An 18,197-nucleotide genomic window follows, 5' to 3' on the forward strand; every position below is an offset into this window, starting at 1 on the left:
TTTGAGGGGGGGCCACTGTGTAAGGGCACTTTGTGATTCTGTGTTTAGTTTGGTCTTTACTGTGTTCCATACGTTTCCTATAAGCTTTGGTTCTGAGCCTATAAATGTAATTGTTAGTTTAGACCTTGCATGCACGCCATTTAGGTTTTTTTCTTTCTTTCTGAGTGAAAAACACTGTGTGAAGTGAGGGATTGCCCAGTTTCTGTCTGACTCTGTCTGTGTGTGTGTGTGTGTGTGTGTGTGTGTCCTCACGGGCACAAGGGCCGTCAACTCCATTGTCCTGGGACTAAAATCTGGCATGAATGATTTCCATGACAGTGTTATTAAAGTGTGTGTTTGCAGATTGTATTTCAGAACATGGATCCTTGAAGAGGACACTCTGTGTGTGTGTGTGGGTGTGTGTGTGTGTGTGTCTCTCTCTCTCTCTCACACACACACACATTACATTACATTACATTACAAGCATTTGGCAGATGCTTTTATCCAAAGCGACTTACATTACATTACCACCCTACGCAGAGGGGGGAGCAATTGAGGGTTCGGTGCCTTGCTCTGGGGCACCTTGGCAGGGACTCGAACCGGCGACCCTCCAGTTCCCAAGCGGAAGCTCTACCCACTGAGCTACTGCCTCCCACACACACACACAGACACACACACACTCACTCTCTTTCTCTCTGTCTCTCCCCCTCTCTCTGACTCTCTCTCTCTCTCTCTCTCTCTCACACACACACACACAAGCTCACTCCCTCCCTCTCTCTCTCTCTCTCTCTCTCTCTCTCTCTCTCTAACTCACTCACTCTCTCTCTCTTTATCTATCTATCTATCTATCTATCTCTCTGTCTCTGTCTCTCTCTCTCTCACACACACACACACATTCACTCCCTCTTGCGCTCTCTCTGTCTCACTCACATAAATAGTCTTAGCAGATTAGTCCTTAGGTGTAAAGCCTTTGGGTGTCTCACTGTTTGAAGCTCATGCTGGAAGTCACAGTTTGTTACACTTGGATTACTGCAGCAAAGTTAGTATGATAATGGTCATGCTTTTACAATGCCAGATAAAAAAGAAAAACTATTCACATGAAGATGTCGACAACGATGATGATGATGATGATGATGATGATGATGATGATGATGATGATAATGATGATGAAGAGGAAGAGGAAGTACGCAAACTTGGCTCATCTTTCACTCGTTTTATATCAGGTAGGTTGTTTTGTTACATTATTCTAATGCAGTGGTTATCAAGATCTAAGTTACAATTAAAGTAGCACCAAACCGCAAGTTTACACAGCACCTTACAATGAAGATGTACAGTATGAGCAAAGACAATACTAAATCATATTCTTCATTAAAAGAGTTTAATTTTATGTGTGAACTATTTGCTCCCAAAAAAAAACGTTTACACGGATTTCAATTGTTTCATTCTTGTTTCAATTCTAATATCTGATATCGGCACTAGAGGTCAGCACATGTCATTGAAGAAGCGTCGTATCTTGATGACGTTTTATGTTTACCTGTTATGACATAGTGTGCGACATTTACTGTAGTCTTTGTGTGGCGGCGGAGTTACTTCAGTGTTGGACCAGAGAGGTAGTCAGCAACCGACACCTTACTGGCTGAGTAATCACTTTATAAAGGCAGGTGTAACTGTAAATCAGGTTTAGTGTGGTGACGTGATGTTTCTTTCTATTAGATCGCAAGCTAGTACGCAGTGTTAGCCTAGCTTAGCACCATACACTAGACATGAGCCAGCTTCCACACCAGGTAATAACCAGTTGTTCATGTATTGCTGTGGTTAACTAACACTGGACAAATAGATCTCTGTCCAAAGTGGAGTTGCTTCCGAAGCGTCCACACAATGCTGAACATCCCAACCCAGGCGTTCCCTGCGCCGGGCTCCCAGCAGCGGGTCGCTGCATCCGGGAACTCCGCGAGGAACAAGGTAACACCACCCTGTCTGTCCGTCTTTTGCGTCACACAATCTAAGAAGTAGCCCGTTTCACTTCATAACATGTTTCAATTTGAAGTTGAGTTGACGTAAAAATCAAGATACATCGCAACTTATTTCTCAAACATATTACTTCCATTGGGGTCCTTGATATTTATATTAAAAAAACAGCAGCGATGATACTATCTGTTATTATAGATATTATTATAATCACTACTTAAAAGTTAAACATGTTAACCACTAGTAGTAGTAGAGTTGGAGTTGAAACACACGCATGCCATCAAAGAGTTGAGCCTGCATTAAAGAGTTGAGCCTGGCCAGGTTCAAGTCCCCCTATGAACCAAGAAAGTTTGGACTGGCAGTTGGAGAGTTGCCAGTTCGTCTCCAGGGCACTGCTGAGGTGCCCTTGAGCAAGGCACCAAACCCCCCAAACTGCTTCAGGGACACCGTATCATGGCTGCCCTGCCTGAGCCCTCTGCAATGCATGCATGTGTGTGTTGAGATATGTAAAAGGAGCACACAGGACAAATTTCAGATGATGTGTTTGCGTGTGATTTGAACCAATAAAGTTTCTTCTTCTTTCCTCAGCTGTCCGCAATTCAGACAGTTTGTTCATTCGCTCTTAGTCTATTCTCACTCATGGTGGTCTTCCTCAGACTGAACCTGGGCAGCGGTGGTCCTCGGCTACTGGACGCCCCTCGAATAACAGCTCTCATCTGGAGAGGCCCATGCTTAATGAAACATAACCCAAGTTTGAATCATGCTCATCTGACCTTGGAAAACGTGCCCAAGATGAGTTTGAACTAGTCTTCACATCTTACTATGACTCTCACTCACAAATGTATTATTCTGTCCCACATCATTAGGTGGCCTTGAAGCCGGGCCACAGTCTAATGGACTGGATCCGTTTTTCAAAGAGTGGTCAAGATCTGACTGGGCTGAGAGGACGCCTGATTGAGGTGACACAGGAAGAACTCCAGAAACACAACACAAGAAGTGACTGCTGGACCTGCATACGCGGTGAGCACAGGTGCAGCAGGATGAAACTTCCTCTCTGTCAGGCAACTCACTCCTCCAGTGCACTGTACTTCAATATGTCTAAGCAGTTTGTCATCATTAGGTTCCACACGCATACACACCCCTCTTCTTGCCTCCCCCTCTCCACAGGAAACATCGACATCATTGTAAATATGAACACATCCAGTGTGTTCCGGTGCTTTGAATAACGCTATTTGAGGTTTAGCCTTATTGAACTCTCTCTCTGCATATTTTCAGGCATGGTTTACAATATCACTCCTTACATGGACTACCATCCCGGTGGGGAGGAGGAACTGATGAAGGCAGCTGGAAAAGATGGCACTGACCTATTTGACCAGGTATGGGAGAAGCAAACTAAATATACCAGTCTTAGAATTGTTAATTAAAGTACAAAATTCCTCCCCTGTATTTGGATAATATCTTAATGGTTTGCACAGACTGCACAATGTCACAGTTTGGTCAATAGCAATTATATTTCAACATGGTCTATAATTCTTCCCAGCACCCATAACCTGAGTAGGTTTGTGTATTTGCCTATGGAACTTCTTGGATTTTGACACAGATCACCATATGTGTTCTGATCACGAGGCTTACTGAACCCATACAGTACTTTCCTCCTGAAAGTTGTGGAGTCATTCTAAGCAGGTTAAACTATGGGAAGCTCTGAATTTTAGACCAAAATGAAACGGATCAATTTGATCAACAATGCGAGTCCACTGCAAGTGCTGCATAGCTGGCTACTTGTTTCCTACTGTCTGGCTACTGTTGGCCCCAGATTTCACACAGGTTCTTCAACAAAAAGGTGAAAATTGGGAATTATGAACAGATGAATGAAAATCAATATTACATTTGCAAATGCAGGAGACCAACACATGCAGAGGTGGATTTGTTTTGCTGCATAGAAGAAGCCATCCCACTTATAGGTCTTTACTGGTTGTATCAATTATTCCATTGATACCACCCGAGTGTAGTTTGGTGCCGTTGTGTACGTACACTGTGAATGTGTGTGACTGGATGGAGTTAAATGTACTATGGAAGCATGCATGTGTTTTTGCACAGGTCCATCGCTGGGTAAATTATGAGTCCATGCTGAAAGAGTGCCTGGTAGGCAGGATGGCTACAAAGACAGCTACTAAAGGTACACATCCACACACACACACACACACAGAGAGAGAGAGAGAGAGAGAGAGAGAGAGAGAGAGAGAGAGAGAGAGAGAGAGAGAGAGAGAGAGAGAGAGAGAGAGAGAGAGAGAGAGAGAGAGAGAGAGAGAGAGAGAGAGAGAGAGAGAGAGAGAGAGAGAGAGAGAGAGAGAGAGAGAGAGAGAGAGAGAGAGAGAGAGAGAGAGAGAGAGAGACTGCATCTCTATCTGTATCTGTATAGATGAGTACAAAATCTACTGGTATAGCATATTAACAAAAGCTTCATATATTGTACGTACGTATATATAAAAACCCGGTTGAACTTTATCATTGGTGGTTTTGATCTTGTTCATGCTGTTTTTCTGCTCAGCTATAATTCCTCCACCAGCGCTCAGCCCCACCTTTACCTCCCCAGTGGCTCCACTCACGGACAGAGACACTTTGCCTCGGTATGCAAGTACTCCCAATATGATACACACAAGTCAAACCTTCAACAATAAGTGCACCACCAGTGACATCATGTTGTGCTGTCTGTTGGTTCTTGGTGTAGGTACGACTGGTTCCAAACTGACGTCACAGTTAATGTTGTCATTTATACAAAAAGAAAGGTAAGCACTACTCTAGCATGCACACATACAGTCTGACAAGCTTTACAAAAAGAGCTTTCATCACATTCAGTCAACAAATGGTTGCAACTGCACCATCATAGAATGCACTTCATACAGAAATGAGTTTGTTTGCATTACAGCCAGGTTTGACTTTGGGATCAGGGGTTGGTGGGAGAGGGAGGGGAATTGAGAGTTAGGGAATGAAGGAGTTTCTGCTTCAACGCAGGATTTGGGTGCAACAACATGTTTCCTTGTGGATGAGATTTAATCAAACTACATTATGTGTTCTCGTTAAACATCAAGATCAGAATTGAAACTGTTTGCACCCCAGTGATCCCCTGTATTAACATTTATTTTACAGCTTAATTATACTACTTGGGCTGATAGAGATCATTCATTCAGATTTCAAAGTTTCAACAATTGATCTGATGGTTTTCCTTGTTTTTTATTGGCCAAAGCTGTGGATGAGAATCATTTATCTAACCTTCTCTTCTTCTCATAGATTCCCAGCTCGGGCTGTACCATTGTAGACTTTGAGGCAGGTGTTTTTCGCCTCGAGGTTCTGCTGGGGAAAATGTCCTACATCATGCATTTACGTGAGTCATGTATTCATATTGTTTTCTTGAAAAATGTGAGGACTTATATAGAAGGAAACAAGATGCCCAAGGATGACAAGAAAACATGACAAATTGGCAAAGAACAACATATAACAAGGAGTTTAAATACACAAAAAAAGGGATGATGGATCAGGAGCCTGAGGAGAAAAGACGAGTGATTGGAAGACAGAGGCCTATGACAGGAGGTGAGGGAAACATGAACAAAGGGGAACTAATCAAGAACAGGGGAAACCAATAAGGGAGGGGCAGACAATCAGGTGATGCAGAAGAAGGAAGAAGCAGAAGTGCAGGAAGGGAAGTTAACAAAACTGACAACAGAGGGGAGAACAGTAAAGTAAAGTAAAACGGGAAACCTTCTTAATGTATAGTACAAGTTAAATGGCTCTGTATGGCTTTGATGAGCATTTCAGAATAGCTGCAATGTTTGCACATCTGAAAGTGTCCAAAGAGGCATTTAGTGTTTGTTCATATGTATACAGTCTAGGACACACATGAACACCAAAGGAAAGACACAGCTAGAGATTACAAGGCAGAGGTACCAGGAGAAACCCTGACTGGAAAAGAAGACCTACAGATGTTTCAGTTCTTTAAATGTATTTAATGAAAAATAAAGTCTTCTAAAATCTTAAATCTTAAAAATCTTAAATTACAAAATGTGATTTTCCCTCACAATGATGGTATTTTACAGTGTTAAACCTGCTTTTAACTGTAAATGTCATACTTCTCCAGGTCTAACTGCCGACGTCAAGGAAAGTCTTTCAGGTATGCGATGCCGATCGTCACGCAGAGATTCCCCCCCGTCTTTCCCGGGGTTAAATGTATGTTGCTCTTGTTTGACAGTTCAGACAGCTTGTGCAGTGGGAAAGATCCAGGTCACCATGCGTAAGCTGGTCAAAGGAAAATGGACAACTCTGGGTCAGCCTCTAGAATTCCACAATAAGTTTCTACATAAAAAAGATCAAGGTAGGATTCTTGATGTTTGGCACTTTTTGATTGACCTAGTAAGAATGACCATGATGTGATTACAGCAAGTATATGATCTGTATTTCTGCCACATGAAAAACTTCTCCTAAATACCCCAAAACAACAATAATAAACCAGATTGATTTGATTGGTAAGAGAGCTGTAGTGAATTGTATGAATATGGGGTGTTTTCCTTAGTTTCAACCCCATCACCCCCCTCCTTACCTTATTAAAAGTTATTCTGATGACCTTTCATCAAGATGGAATTCCACTGAACTTACCATGAGTGTTTTCTTGCTTATGAAATATCAGGAAGCTGAGTAAATAATGTGTCTACATCATTCCTTCATTCTCCTTTTTGCAGTCCCTCACTATCGGGATTGTGTGTTGCTGTCCAAGACGGATGTGAACCATAATACCCAGTTGTTCAGATTGCAACTCCCACGTGGGACGGTCATGCAGGTGCCTGTTGGAAAACATGTCTACCTCAAAGCCCTCATTCAAAGTAAGAAACCAAACAGATGTTGTACAAATACGCATTAGGAGCTTGAGGCACATAACTACTCAACTCAACTAATCAAATAACCCCTGTCTTCTGTAATGGTCCATCTCTATCAGCAGTCTGTGTAAGCGTTTAGCATTTGGATGTTACGCTCCTGTGTCATGTGCATTTGTGTTGCCCATATCTAGACACTGAAGTAGTGAGCCCGTACACACCAGTGGGCCAGAATCTAGCACCAGCCTCCAATGACTCCTCACAGGAATCCGACCTCTACCTCATGATCAAAGTGTATCCTGATGGAGCGTTCACCCCTCATCTCAACAGCCTTCACACAGGTAAGCTGCATCCAGGTCATTGAATGGGTTTAACAATGGCTGGGTTAGATAACAGAAAGCATGAACATGATTTAAGATTACGTAAAGTAAGGGGGATAGTTACTGTCCTTTTTCAGAGGAAGTACCTTCCCACAGGCATGAAAGCGTTTAGCAGAGTTGTAAGCCATTACTTGGAAACAGTGCAGCACAGACCGCAGGAACAAGGAGTGCCAGCTTGCTGTGCCAGCTTGCTTGCTTTTCTCATGTATTATTATCATTTTAATATGAAAATGGTCTATTTAATTTTTTTTATTATGTCACAAATATGGCACCACTTCAACATATTTAGATTTGTGGTCTATAGTTTTATTTTTCAGTGTTTTAGTCATTTGCTTAATGTTTCTGTTCGCTTTTGTTGTCTAGGTGACCATATATCAGTCAGTGGTCCAGAGGGTCCTTTCAGTCTTCGCCCCCTCCGTGATGTCACACATCTCTACCTAATAGCAGCAGGCACAGGGTTCACACCCATGGCTCGCCTCATCCAGCTGGCCTTACAGGACAGTGACACAATAAGGTGGGAACTTCCTTCACTTTTAACATCTGCGGCTCTTTATCAACATGTGTAATAAATCCTATATAATCCCCTATAGAGACGTATGACGCAATGACAATAAAGTTCAATTGAATCGAATCTAATATCATGAGGATGGTGTTAACGTTCAGTTAGTTCAAATAATGACAAAAACTTACACTCTCTCATGTATATAAAGTATAAAAGTGTGTTTGCGCTACCATAGCTGCCTTCTGGATTGGAACTACAGACCTGGGGTTGCAGACAACCACCAGATGTCACCAGTCAGCAAATCAAAGACATCAATTCAGCACCAGTATACTCACATGCCTGTGATGAGGATGTGAACCATACTGAGTGGATAGCGCTGCTATGCAAGTGTATGAACTCTAAGTGCATAAGGAAAGTACTCTATCAATTATTGCTACTATCAACACGAGGCTCAGCTACTGGGAGAGCACTGTGAACAGCAAGTGGGGCTGATGAGGTGGAGAGCTGCAGTGTATTGACCGCTGCACTGGCCAGCTAGCTAGTGCTTACTAAAAGCTTTCATGAGAGCAGTGAGTCTCAAATCCGTCTTCTTGATCAGTCGCGCCTCCAGAAATTTTTCATAGGGGGGGCCGGATAGAGGCCACTGAAAGTCTTGGGGTGGCCGACCAAAACCAAAACGTACGAGGGGGATCAGGGATCAGTGGCAGTGATCAATAAGAATCATCACAACCTCAGTACTTGGGTCTCTTACAGTTACACTTACCTGAATCTGAATCCCAGCCCTTACGGCCTGAACTCTCAAAACTCTCAGACAAAAAAAATCTAAATTTGCTATCACTGACTTCCACTCCAAAGCTTGAACGTGACGATCCATAAATCTGTTTTTGTATCCTTAGAAACACCAAGCTGCTGTTCTTTAACAGACAGGAGAAGGACATCCTGTGGCGCTGTGAGCTGGAGGAACTTGCTGCTAATGATGAAAGGTTCAGTGTGTCAATGTTGTTGTCACTTTGTTCTGCTGTTGGTAGTGATTACGTCTCCTCTGTACATAGTTATAAGCAGGGCTACAAATTGTGTAACAGTGGATGGAAAGAAAACAAAGAGCTTGACAGAGAAATGTGGGCACACCTCATCTTCACACCTCGTCACACACAGCAAATTACCAAAGGGGTGAAACGGGCCTGCTGAAGTGGTTCAGTCAGACGGTCACTAATTGTTTCACCTCTCCTTCCATCTCCTTGACCGGTGTGTCAGATGAAGCAAACTTTAAAGTCATTTTATCCTACCTATGACTTCACGAATAAGTGAAAACAGTACAGTCCCATCCCAAATGATGCAGTGAATGTGAACCTCATGTGTCGTTTCCATCCAAACACACAATGATCTGTTGCTTTTGACTCCATTGACACATGGAGCTCAGTGTGTTTGTCTCTGTGATGTGTTGCAGGTTCCAGGTGGACTTTGTGCTCTCCGAACCCTGTGAAAATTGGAGTGGTGGGAAAGGCCGAGTGAATTTGTCTGTGCTGAAGGAATTCTTCGACAGGCCACCTGGCTCCAAATGCTATGTGTGTGTGTGTGGTCCCACTGCCTTTTCAGAGCTAACAACAGGGTATGTGACACGGAACAATCTTATCATTCTTTAATGCAGAGGAACACATCAAATGCCCTGATAGGAGGAAAGACACAAAGCATGAGTAAGGTTTTTCAATTTTACTCAAATATGTATGGCCTTCACCTTCCTCTTCCTCTTCTAGGATGGTGCAGCAGCTAGGTTTCAGAGAAGAGGAGCTCCACACCTTCCTGGGCTGAATCAGCTCTACCAACCCCACCTTGTGTGTGTGTGTGTGTGTGTGTGTGTGTGTGTGTGTGTGTGTGTGTGTGTGTGTGTGTGTGTGTGTGTGTGTGTGTGTGTGTGTGTGTGTGTGTGTGTGTGTGTGTGTGTGTGTGTGTGTGTGTGTGTGTGTGTGTGTGTGTGTGTGTGTGTGTGTGTGTGTGTGTGGGGGGACAAAGACAAGAATCAAATGTGAAGTTATGACATTTGTTGTTTGTGAGAGTTGTTGTTGTTTCTATGCACTGAGGCAGACCTGTCAAACAAAGGAAGAAGAAAGGTACATTTTTACTTCCTGGACAATTTGGTTTGTGTCTGAATGAATTCAATGGTAAATAGGATTTAAGGACATGTGACTGCTGTGTTCTAAAAGTTTACAAACTAACAGGAGGATAATACATCCTAAATGGTTTTACACACACCAGAGCTTGGCCAATGTGTTCACGGTTTGTACAGTTGAACGGTTGTTAAACAGGATGTTACATTATTTTACAGGAAATAGAAGCTGGACCAGCACCTGAGAGTCATGTGTGTGCATATTTATGGCTTTCAGAGCATTTTAATGAATTCAGAGAAAATATTACAGTGGAATGTTTTGATTTAAAATGGCGTTCCCTGACAAACAGAATTAGACAAATTGAACCGTTTCTACCGGCCAAGAGGCAGGCTGTGGAGATGTGTGATCTGTGATCTGGCACCTACAGTAGCCTCCAACAACAGCGTTATGGAAAAGCTTGTTTTGAGACAAGCACAGTTTATTTAAACCACAGTAAATGATGGCATATATGCAGTATGAAAGGGAAATAATGAGCTTTGCAGCACTCCATTGTGTCGTGAATGCATTTAGTAGTTGACAGATGTAATGACTGCCGAGAAATAAAGGAAGAAAAGACGTTCTTGTCTAGTTTCTTCACACTGCCGGTTTTTCCCCATCAGATGAAAGCTCCGTTGTGAGGGGGAAGTTTTGTAACGGCCCATGATGTTCAGACAGTGTTGCATTTCACTCTTGGCAACAATGTCCCCTTCAATTGCTGTCTGAAATTTGGCGGTTATTTTTATGAGCATTCCATTCAAAATGTGCTCTCACAGTTTCCCCCAGTTATTTTGTCACATTGTGATTATGAAAAAGTGTCCGAGGTTAAATCAGTGAAGAAGTGAATAGGAAAAAGATCTCGACAGAAAAACTGAGGCATGCTTAAGATGATGGTCTAATAGGTGTGATGTGGTACAGATCTGGGTAAGGATCAGGGTCTGGGTCCTGAATTGTGCTCTCAGACAGGGGTCACATGTATAGAATCACAGTGGGATAGACACTTACAACTTCCACCATTATGTAGCCAGGGTGATGCTGATTCATTGAGGTTCATGAAAGAAATGGAAAGAAAACACTCTCTCACTCTTTCAGTCAGTGTTTAACTATGATCTCTTTTGTGTCCCTGGACTATTTTGAAGAAACAAATCATTTCCCATTTTTTATTCTCAATGAAAAAATTTGACACCAACATTAACATATCCATTAAATCAGAACTTAGTTGATATTTATTATGTGTGACCTTTTGGATATTATGACATTACCTTATGTATATTCTAACATTGATCGCAGCACTTGATCATTGAGTTATATGTGCAATTCTGTGGGGCAATAAAAACAATGAAGACCACAGCGCAGTGATTAAAGGTGTACTTGGACCTTTATGGAAAAGGGCAATATAGACATTCACAATGACTTTGAATTCGACATAGTGCTTAGGGAAGGAGGAGTGTTAATTTAATTAGAAGGGTAAAATGCTATTTGTTTATACAAGGATTGAACATCTGAGCATTTAAACATGAGGATCCCAGTGCTGTTGGGATTCCTCCTCCCTTTCGATGGTTTCTGGGCCGGCCTACTGGGAGGAGACCCAAAAGTAGACCCAGAACCCACTGGAGGGATTTAATAGCACATCTAGCCTAGGACCACCTCGGAAAGCCTTGCTGGCATGCTGCCACCGTATCCTGACTCCAGATAAGTGGGAGAAAATGGATGGATGGATATGGATGGTCTTCTCTATACATATAAACAAATAAATATTATGAATCATATCACATATTACTAAGACAGACAAGGAAGTAAATCACTAAATCAGGTAATTACTCTATTACGTTACAATGTTCAATCTTGAAATAACTCAAATAATTATTACTCAAGTAATTATGGTAAAGTAGCTTAATGTTACTATTTACACCATTAACCCTGAATTCAGTGGAACACAAACTCCTTGTATACAGTATAGAACTCACTCACAGACACACACACTCACTCACTCACTCACACACCCACTCACTCACTCACACACACACGCACTCTGGTTAGCTTTCCTCAAACACTACTAACATGAAACTGACTTCAAGACAGCATAGCTTAACTACATTGGCATGAATATAAAACTGTAGAAACCAACCTTTCAAACATAAAACTATCAATTAGCTTTAAATAACTGCGTGCACTCACTCTTGAGCCTGATAAGCTGCAATGCTCAAACTGTATGCGCAATGAAAATATACAACGATAACCTTAAACAATGTCAATAATGCCTTCATTGAACTATTTTGTGTATAAGAATGACCAATCTTCATGCCTGCAGCAGGAGAAGGTGGCTGGCCCGGTGTAGACAGTGTGCTCTGACTTTGTTTACTCATCACAGCTGTCGTCAAGTTGTTATCACTTTGAAACAATGTTGAACAGGAAAAACCTGAACCTTCAAAGCATTACAGGCAGCAGAACACAGGCACTGTTTAACCTGATGGAATAAGATGGAGTCACTTGTGTAACTCAGACCTAGTATACACAAGTTGAGACAAGCTGCAGCATTCATAGAAACGCACTTTAAGGACAATGAATTGCATTTTTGGGCAGCGCTTCACGTGTTTGTTGCCAGTGTGGAATGCTAAGCACATCAGCAGAGTAAGTTTGGACCACAGTACTGCTCACACAGGTCTAACAAGAGACGGCAGCACAGCAGTGACCCACTAACATGCAACTGCAATAAAGCAACTTACTATTACCTTTTGATACAATTTTCAATTAAATGTTAAGTTTGGATTCAAGTCATGTCTTTAAGGCCTTTACAGACCCACATCAGGAAAACTCATCATTATTAATTCCCGTCTTGCCAGTGTCGTGATATGCCATGTTTTTGCGTTGTGCATTTTTATTTGTGTTCAGTTTGTTCTGTAGAAGCAACCTGTCACGTTTGTTGCTTTTGCAAATGCAAAAATCTCTTCCAAGAGCAGAGTTAGGGATTTAGGCCTGCCAGGATGATTTTAATCAATTCCATCTGCATCTCATTAAAACATGAAACTTGTGTTGGTTATCTTGTTTTGTCCACAGCTCAATATACTGGTCTAAAGCCAAAGACTGTACATCAGAGAAATTATTTCTTCGTATGATTTAGGTTTTATTTAATGCTTGAGACAAGTCATAACAAAATGATGAGCTATTATTGTGCGCTACATGTGGGATTTTGTTAGTTACAAATCCTGAAAATCTTTTTGAACACCAACTGTGGTCATGTTCTTACAACAAAAGTGTCTTGTTTTAAAGAGATAACTTGTTCTGTTCTAAAGCTTATTGTCAGAGAGGTGCATATTAAGTAATAATGGTTAGTGTTTCATGTTTACTACAGTTTAGCCTGAGACAAAGTTACATTTTCATTTGTGTTTGTTCAAAATATTTGTGCTATTCTTTCCAAATGTCCTTCCTCCTCTAGCTCATCTCCATGCCATACTCCAAGTCCAAGACAGGTCTCCTCTCAGGCGTGAAATCTCTGTCTGCGCCCTCCACATACCGCTGCAGCGTGCTGTAACACTGCTCGCTCCTGGAGAAGGAATAGAGGGCAGAGATCTCCTCCCATGATTTGTGGTTAGGGAACGGGAAAGGTTCAGGGTTCTTGTTCTCAAAGAAGCTCTGGAGGTTCCTCTCAGCCAGCTTGTTGGCGTAGTTCACAGCAAAGGAATCAAAGCCAGCTTTCTCCTTCTCTACATACTGTTTCCAAAACATGAGCTGCAGGTAGCTCACTTTGGAGCAGGAGTTTCTGTAGCAGGTACCCAGGAGGCCCAGGACGGCGGATGTGATGATGATAAACCAGCCCAAAATCTGCAGATATACAGCCATGACATTACCGACATATCCCTCTTATTAAGGCTTTAAGGCATTCATAAAGGCTTTAAACTTTTCTGATCTCTACAAATACTGAAAGGAACATTACAAATCAAACCTTTCTGTTCTATAGTATCTAATGTTTACATCCAATACGCTTCTCTATGATTCAGTTTAGCACTAGTATCTCATCCTCATGGGAACAACAGCAGGAAATCTTAATGTAGCTGCTGACTTATGATTTACTTTCAGGTAATTATGAGCAAAAGCTGTCTTCTTTCTGATGCCATATAGCTGCATTCTGTTCTGCATTATGTCATTAAAGAGCCATCCTGGGTAGGCCTACATAAACCATGGGCATCTCAGCATATTTATGACATTAGTAGTAATACAGAGAATCTACTAATTTCATATTTGAACAGTTCTGGGTGAAAGAACACTTTGTTATTGTTCTGATCTATCTATCTATCTATCGATCGATCGATCTATCTATCTATCTATCTATCTATCTATCTATCTATCTATCTATCTATCTATCTATCTATCTATCTATCTATCTATCTATCTATCTATCTATCTATCTATCTATCTATCTATCTATCTATCTATCTATCTATCTATCTATCTATCTATCTATCTATCTATCTATCTATCTATCTATCTATCTATCTATCTATCTATCTATCTTATGGTGGTATTAGGGTGGTAATATGGTGCAGCATCTCTTACCTGTGACTGTGCCCTGAACATCAACAGCAGCTCCATGTTCTCATCTTTTGACAGTTTGGACCTACCACAGGGAACTCGGGCCAGTTCCTCCCGACACTTTATGGTTTTGTTTTTACAAAACATATCTACCACCACATTATCGTCGAGGCCACTGACAGCACATTCATAAAAGGTCCCATTGAGCAGGGCCACACAGAGCCACATGATCGGGGCTACACAGGCACCGCTGAAGATATTCATGAACACCCTAAGGCAGTTGAAGCAGTTCCCTCTCGGACACAGTTTCATTGGGTTTAAGCACCAGCCTGTGTAGAGCCTCCACAACCTGGTGCTGAAGAACAGACCCAAAACCAGCAGCACTGCAGCTGGGCCCAGCAGGAAAATCAGCCCATAAGGAAAGTTCTGGTCGTGGTTGCAGGGGCATTGAAAAGAGACCATGGAAAAGACACGCTCCCCACCTATGGTCAGCAGTGCCATGAAACTATAACCAATAGTTGCTTTCTGGTTCATGAAGAAATGCAGGACGGTCTGGAAGTTATCCATGGTGCCACCAGGAATATTTCAAATCGCGTCAGAAAAACAATGTGAACAAAGATATCTTTCACTGAGCTGACATCTGCAAAGCCTCTTGGTTCCCCTGTGGCATCTGCTCTCCTCCTCCAAGTTCCTCCCCCAGTTAAGCTGCTCTTTCCAAAACACTGCTTCTTACCATTGTCTATGGTTCCTCAAAACGCTTCTCCAAAGCACCTCCACACAGAGGGAAACTACAGTAGCACAGGATCCACTCTGTTCATCCCTCTTCCAACCGTCTACTCTCCAGTTTCAACTATAAGGAAGCAGCGCCTTCCTCATTCACAAAACTCCTGCAGATCAGGTTTCACTGACAACTCCCTGTTCTGCTCCTCCTCCTCTGACAATGATGGAAACACAGCACTGGTAGCCTATCAAGCTGGAGACTGCAAAGCGACGGGAAGGGCGCCATGCTCTGGCTGATCCATTCTTAGCATGAAAAAAATCAACTCACCCATTTGAAGTCAGAGATGACAATTGGATTTGTTTGTGTCCCTATACATGCACATGTACATATACACCATGAAGTAAACTGTTACTTTATCATGCCAAGTCAAGAAGCAACAGCGATTGCGCTCAGACAATAATGACATCATCCCAAGTGGCCTGTAGATCATGAGAGACAGTGAGCATTAGCACTTGTGTTTTTGACTTGCACAGGCTTGACTGACGCAGCAAAATGTACATATTAATAATTGAAAAGTGCACTATGTTTCCATATATTGTGTGTAAGCATGCTACAGGAAGTGGTACTCATCATTACTCAACCTTTGAGGGAAACTCTCATATTTCCTGTTGATAACCACACGCTGGTAAACAGGTCATGTGGTCTGCAAACAGCTCTTAGCGTGTATAAGGTTTGTCTATTTCAACATTCATCTTTGTGGTGACATACACTACCACTAACTGTTGTATGTCAGGCTTCATTACTTTGCTGTCTGTAATCCTGCTCACTTTGTGCTTTGCAGTACCAAAAGACTATCCCACTTTTTTGTCATTCTTTTATTATTGCTTCTGCTTGAGGCCAGGATCACAGTGCAGGACAGCAGCTACCACAATAGGTCAACATGCTGTTCCTTCATGTAACTGTTGTTTTGTACAGGACATTTCTGAAAATGAATCTTGCAGTGTGTCACAAAAGTACAAATCTATCACCTTCTTTTTAAAACAAATGTTAAACATCACAGACACGCCTGCACCCTGTGATTTATTCATTCTAACTCCAAGACAAGCAAAACAGGATTCTCATGTAGGCAATATCAATATAGAGAATATGAATTCTTAGATCCATCTGGGGAAGAATCCTCTGTTTATTCTCACACTCCTCACAGCATCATCCTACCTTCATCCACAAAATTAAGCACAGCAAGGGGTTGAGAACTGGTGTCACCTGACTTGACTGAATCCATTCTCATATCATTGATGGCCCCTTGGTGCTTCTCCACACACTGATGCAAGGTGCTGTAGTAGTGATCTTTGGTATTAAAGCGGTAGAGGGCAGAGATACTCTGCCAGGCATGGTTGGAAGGGGTGATGATGGGCTCAGGGGGCAACTGTTGAAAGAAGCTTTTCAGGTTCCTCTCAGCGAGCACCTTGCAGTGTTTTTCAGAGTATGAATCCATCAGGTTGTTCTCCTCCTGAGCGTACGTCTTCCAAAATTTCAGCTGTAGGTAGCTGATAGGTGAGTTGCACCGAGCCACACAGGTAAGCAGCAGGTTGCTCACCAGCATGCAGGAAATCAGCAGCCAACCCAGAATCTGTGATGGCATATATGTTGAATCACTTGGTTGGTGTTTGCAGATATGTGCTAGTCAGACATTCCATTTTCATTGTGTGTAGCCATCACACTTCAGCAACTGTCTGATCAGTGCATTTTACTGCCAAAAACTATGTTGGATCATAGCACAACACAAAACATATTTAGTTTATTTATTCAAGTGTCTCTACTGATACTGCAGAACAAAATAACGTTCACATCTGTATGTTATGTTACCCTTATGCATGATAAAGTGGAATTATTTTTAGTATGAGAGTGAAACACTTAAAGTATCATGCAGAGTCGTTCACACTGACCTGGGATTCAGCTCGCAGGCTCAGCAGGACACTCTTGCTGTCTACCTGGGAGACCTTTACGGCTCTCTCGCAGGGGAACTTCATCAGCTCTTTCATGCACTCGTCTTGCAGGGTCACCGCTCTACACAGATGCTTTACGTGGGCAGTAATATTTAGCCCCGTCATTGCGCATTCGAAGTAGTTCCCATTAAGCAGTGCTACAGCAATCCAGCTGGATGGGGCCACCAGTGCTGCAGTGCTGATATGGAACAGGATCATCCCACTAGCAGCCAGGTTTCTCCAGCGGCACATAGCTTTGCGATGACAGATGCCTGTGAACAGTTTCCACGTCTTTTTGCTTAAGATGTAGCCCAACACCAGCAGCATCAGAGCGGGCACCAGCAGAAACACCAAGCCATAGACAAAGTTCCAGCTATTGCAGGGACACTTGAAGACCACCGATGAGAAGATCTGCTCACCTCCTGCTGTCAGCAGCACCACCAAACCAAAACCGAACTGAGCATGCTGTTTGTCTGCAATACTGAGAACAGCTTTAAACTTATCCATCTCTCTGCACACTGACTGCGATCTGACAAACAGGATGTTATTTCCGTAAGGGAGTTTCATTTCCACTTACTGATCCACCAACCCCCAATCCACCAGAGTGTATTTATACCATGACGTGCACAGTTACAGGCAGGTTGAAAGCTTAAGTATTACTGTGATTAAGATCCAGCAGTTGGTTAAATCGAAAACTACTGTTACTTTGTCATTAGTTGTTTGTGACATTTGTCATAAGAATTGAATAAAAAATAAATTAAATAATAAAACAATGTTGTTAAATATTTGTAATTGGAGCAAGCATATTGTCAGATAGATTTATGAGTGTAAGAGCCAAAGAAATATAAATATCTCTTATTTTATCTTAATGCCCTTTATTGCTTTGCACTATCCACTTTGCTGCTGTAACAATGTGAATTTCCCCGTTCTGGGACAAATGAAGGATTATCTTATCTTATCGTATCTTTTATATATATATAAAAAAACATTTGCTTTTATACTGTAATGACCAAATATTTGAACTTATTAATTGATGTTTGCTGGAATGTGTGTGATAACTCTGTCTATTTGGATGACATCACTGTTGTAACTTTTATTGGATGACATCATTTTAAGAAACATAATCAGT

The 18,197-nt window shown here is 42.0% G+C and overlaps 3 protein-coding genes across 3 annotated transcripts; 1 reads left to right on the plus strand and 2 right to left on the minus strand.

Moving 5' to 3' along the window:
- Positions 1-1,521: 1,521 nt before the first annotated feature.
- On the plus strand, positions 1,522-11,057 carry cyb5r4 (cytochrome b5 reductase 4). The gene is made up of 15 exons (XM_076148445.1): positions 1,522-1,941; positions 2,814-2,967; positions 3,223-3,323; positions 4,045-4,123; positions 4,496-4,574; positions 4,676-4,733; positions 5,236-5,329; positions 6,080-6,112; positions 6,191-6,313; positions 6,678-6,818; positions 7,004-7,150; positions 7,553-7,703; positions 8,588-8,674; positions 9,139-9,300; positions 9,446-11,057. The coding sequence occupies exons 1-15, from the start codon at positions 1,858-1,860 to the stop codon at positions 9,498-9,500; spliced, it is 1,548 nt and encodes a 515-aa protein (XP_076004560.1). The 5' UTR covers positions 1,522-1,857; the 3' UTR covers positions 9,501-11,057.
- A 2,005-nt stretch (positions 11,058-13,062) lies between these two features.
- Positions 13,063-15,811, minus strand: LOC142999059 (calcium homeostasis modulator protein 5-like). The gene is made up of 2 exons (XM_076148447.1): positions 14,387-15,811; positions 13,063-13,654 (listed from the first exon to the last, which is right to left on the minus strand). The coding sequence occupies exons 1-2, from the start codon at positions 14,927-14,929 to the stop codon at positions 13,265-13,267; spliced, it is 933 nt and encodes a 310-aa protein (XP_076004562.1). The 5' UTR covers positions 14,930-15,811; the 3' UTR covers positions 13,063-13,264.
- Positions 15,812-16,130: 319 nt separating this feature from the next.
- calhm6 (calcium homeostasis modulator family member 6) lies at positions 16,131-17,626 on the minus strand. The gene is made up of 2 exons (XM_076148446.1): positions 17,030-17,626; positions 16,131-16,713 (listed from the first exon to the last, which is right to left on the minus strand). Exons 1-2 carry the CDS (start codon positions 17,573-17,575, stop codon positions 16,282-16,284), a joined length of 978 nt encoding a protein of 325 aa, XP_076004561.1. The 5' UTR covers positions 17,576-17,626; the 3' UTR covers positions 16,131-16,281.
- Positions 17,627-18,197: the final 571 nt, after the last annotated feature.

The sequence above is a fragment of the Genypterus blacodes genome, unplaced genomic scaffold (assembly GCF_046128005.1).
Source record: "Genypterus blacodes isolate CSIRO-AG114 ecotype Tasmania unplaced genomic scaffold, CSIRO-AGI_Gbla_v1 ptg000040l_1, whole genome shotgun sequence".
Lineage (NCBI taxonomy): Eukaryota > Metazoa > Chordata > Actinopteri > Ophidiiformes > Ophidiidae > Genypterus > Genypterus blacodes.

What these genes read in the sequence shown, in the direction of transcription:
- cyb5r4 (XM_076148445.1), top strand. Translation starts at nt 1,858, where the DNA reads ATGCTGAACATCCCAACCCAGGCGTTCCCTGCGCCGGGCTCCCAGCAG. An exon ending in GGAACTCCGCGAGGAACAAG is followed by an intron (nt 1,942 to 2,813) that starts GTAACACCACCC and finishes CCACATCATTAG; the next exon opens with GTGGCCTTGAAGCCGGGCCA. An exon ending in TCATTTATACAAAAAGAAAG is followed by an intron (nt 4,734 to 5,235) that starts GTAAGCACTACT and finishes TTCTTCTCATAG; the next exon opens with ATTCCCAGCTCGGGCTGTAC.
- LOC142999059 (XM_076148447.1), bottom strand. Translation starts at nt 14,929, where the DNA reads ATGGATAACTTCCAGACCGTCCTGCATTTCTTCATGAACCAGAAAGCA. An exon ending in TGTTCAGGGCACAGTCACAG is followed by an intron (nt 13,655 to 14,386) that starts GTAAGAGATGCT and finishes GTATATCTGCAG; the next exon opens with ATTTTGGGCTGGTTTATCAT.
- calhm6 (XM_076148446.1), bottom strand. Translation starts at nt 17,575, where the DNA reads ATGGATAAGTTTAAAGCTGTTCTCAGTATTGCAGACAAACAGCATGCT. An exon ending in GCCTGCGAGCTGAATCCCAG is followed by an intron (nt 16,714 to 17,029) that starts GTCAGTGTGAAC and finishes ATGCCATCACAG; the next exon opens with ATTCTGGGTTGGCTGCTGAT.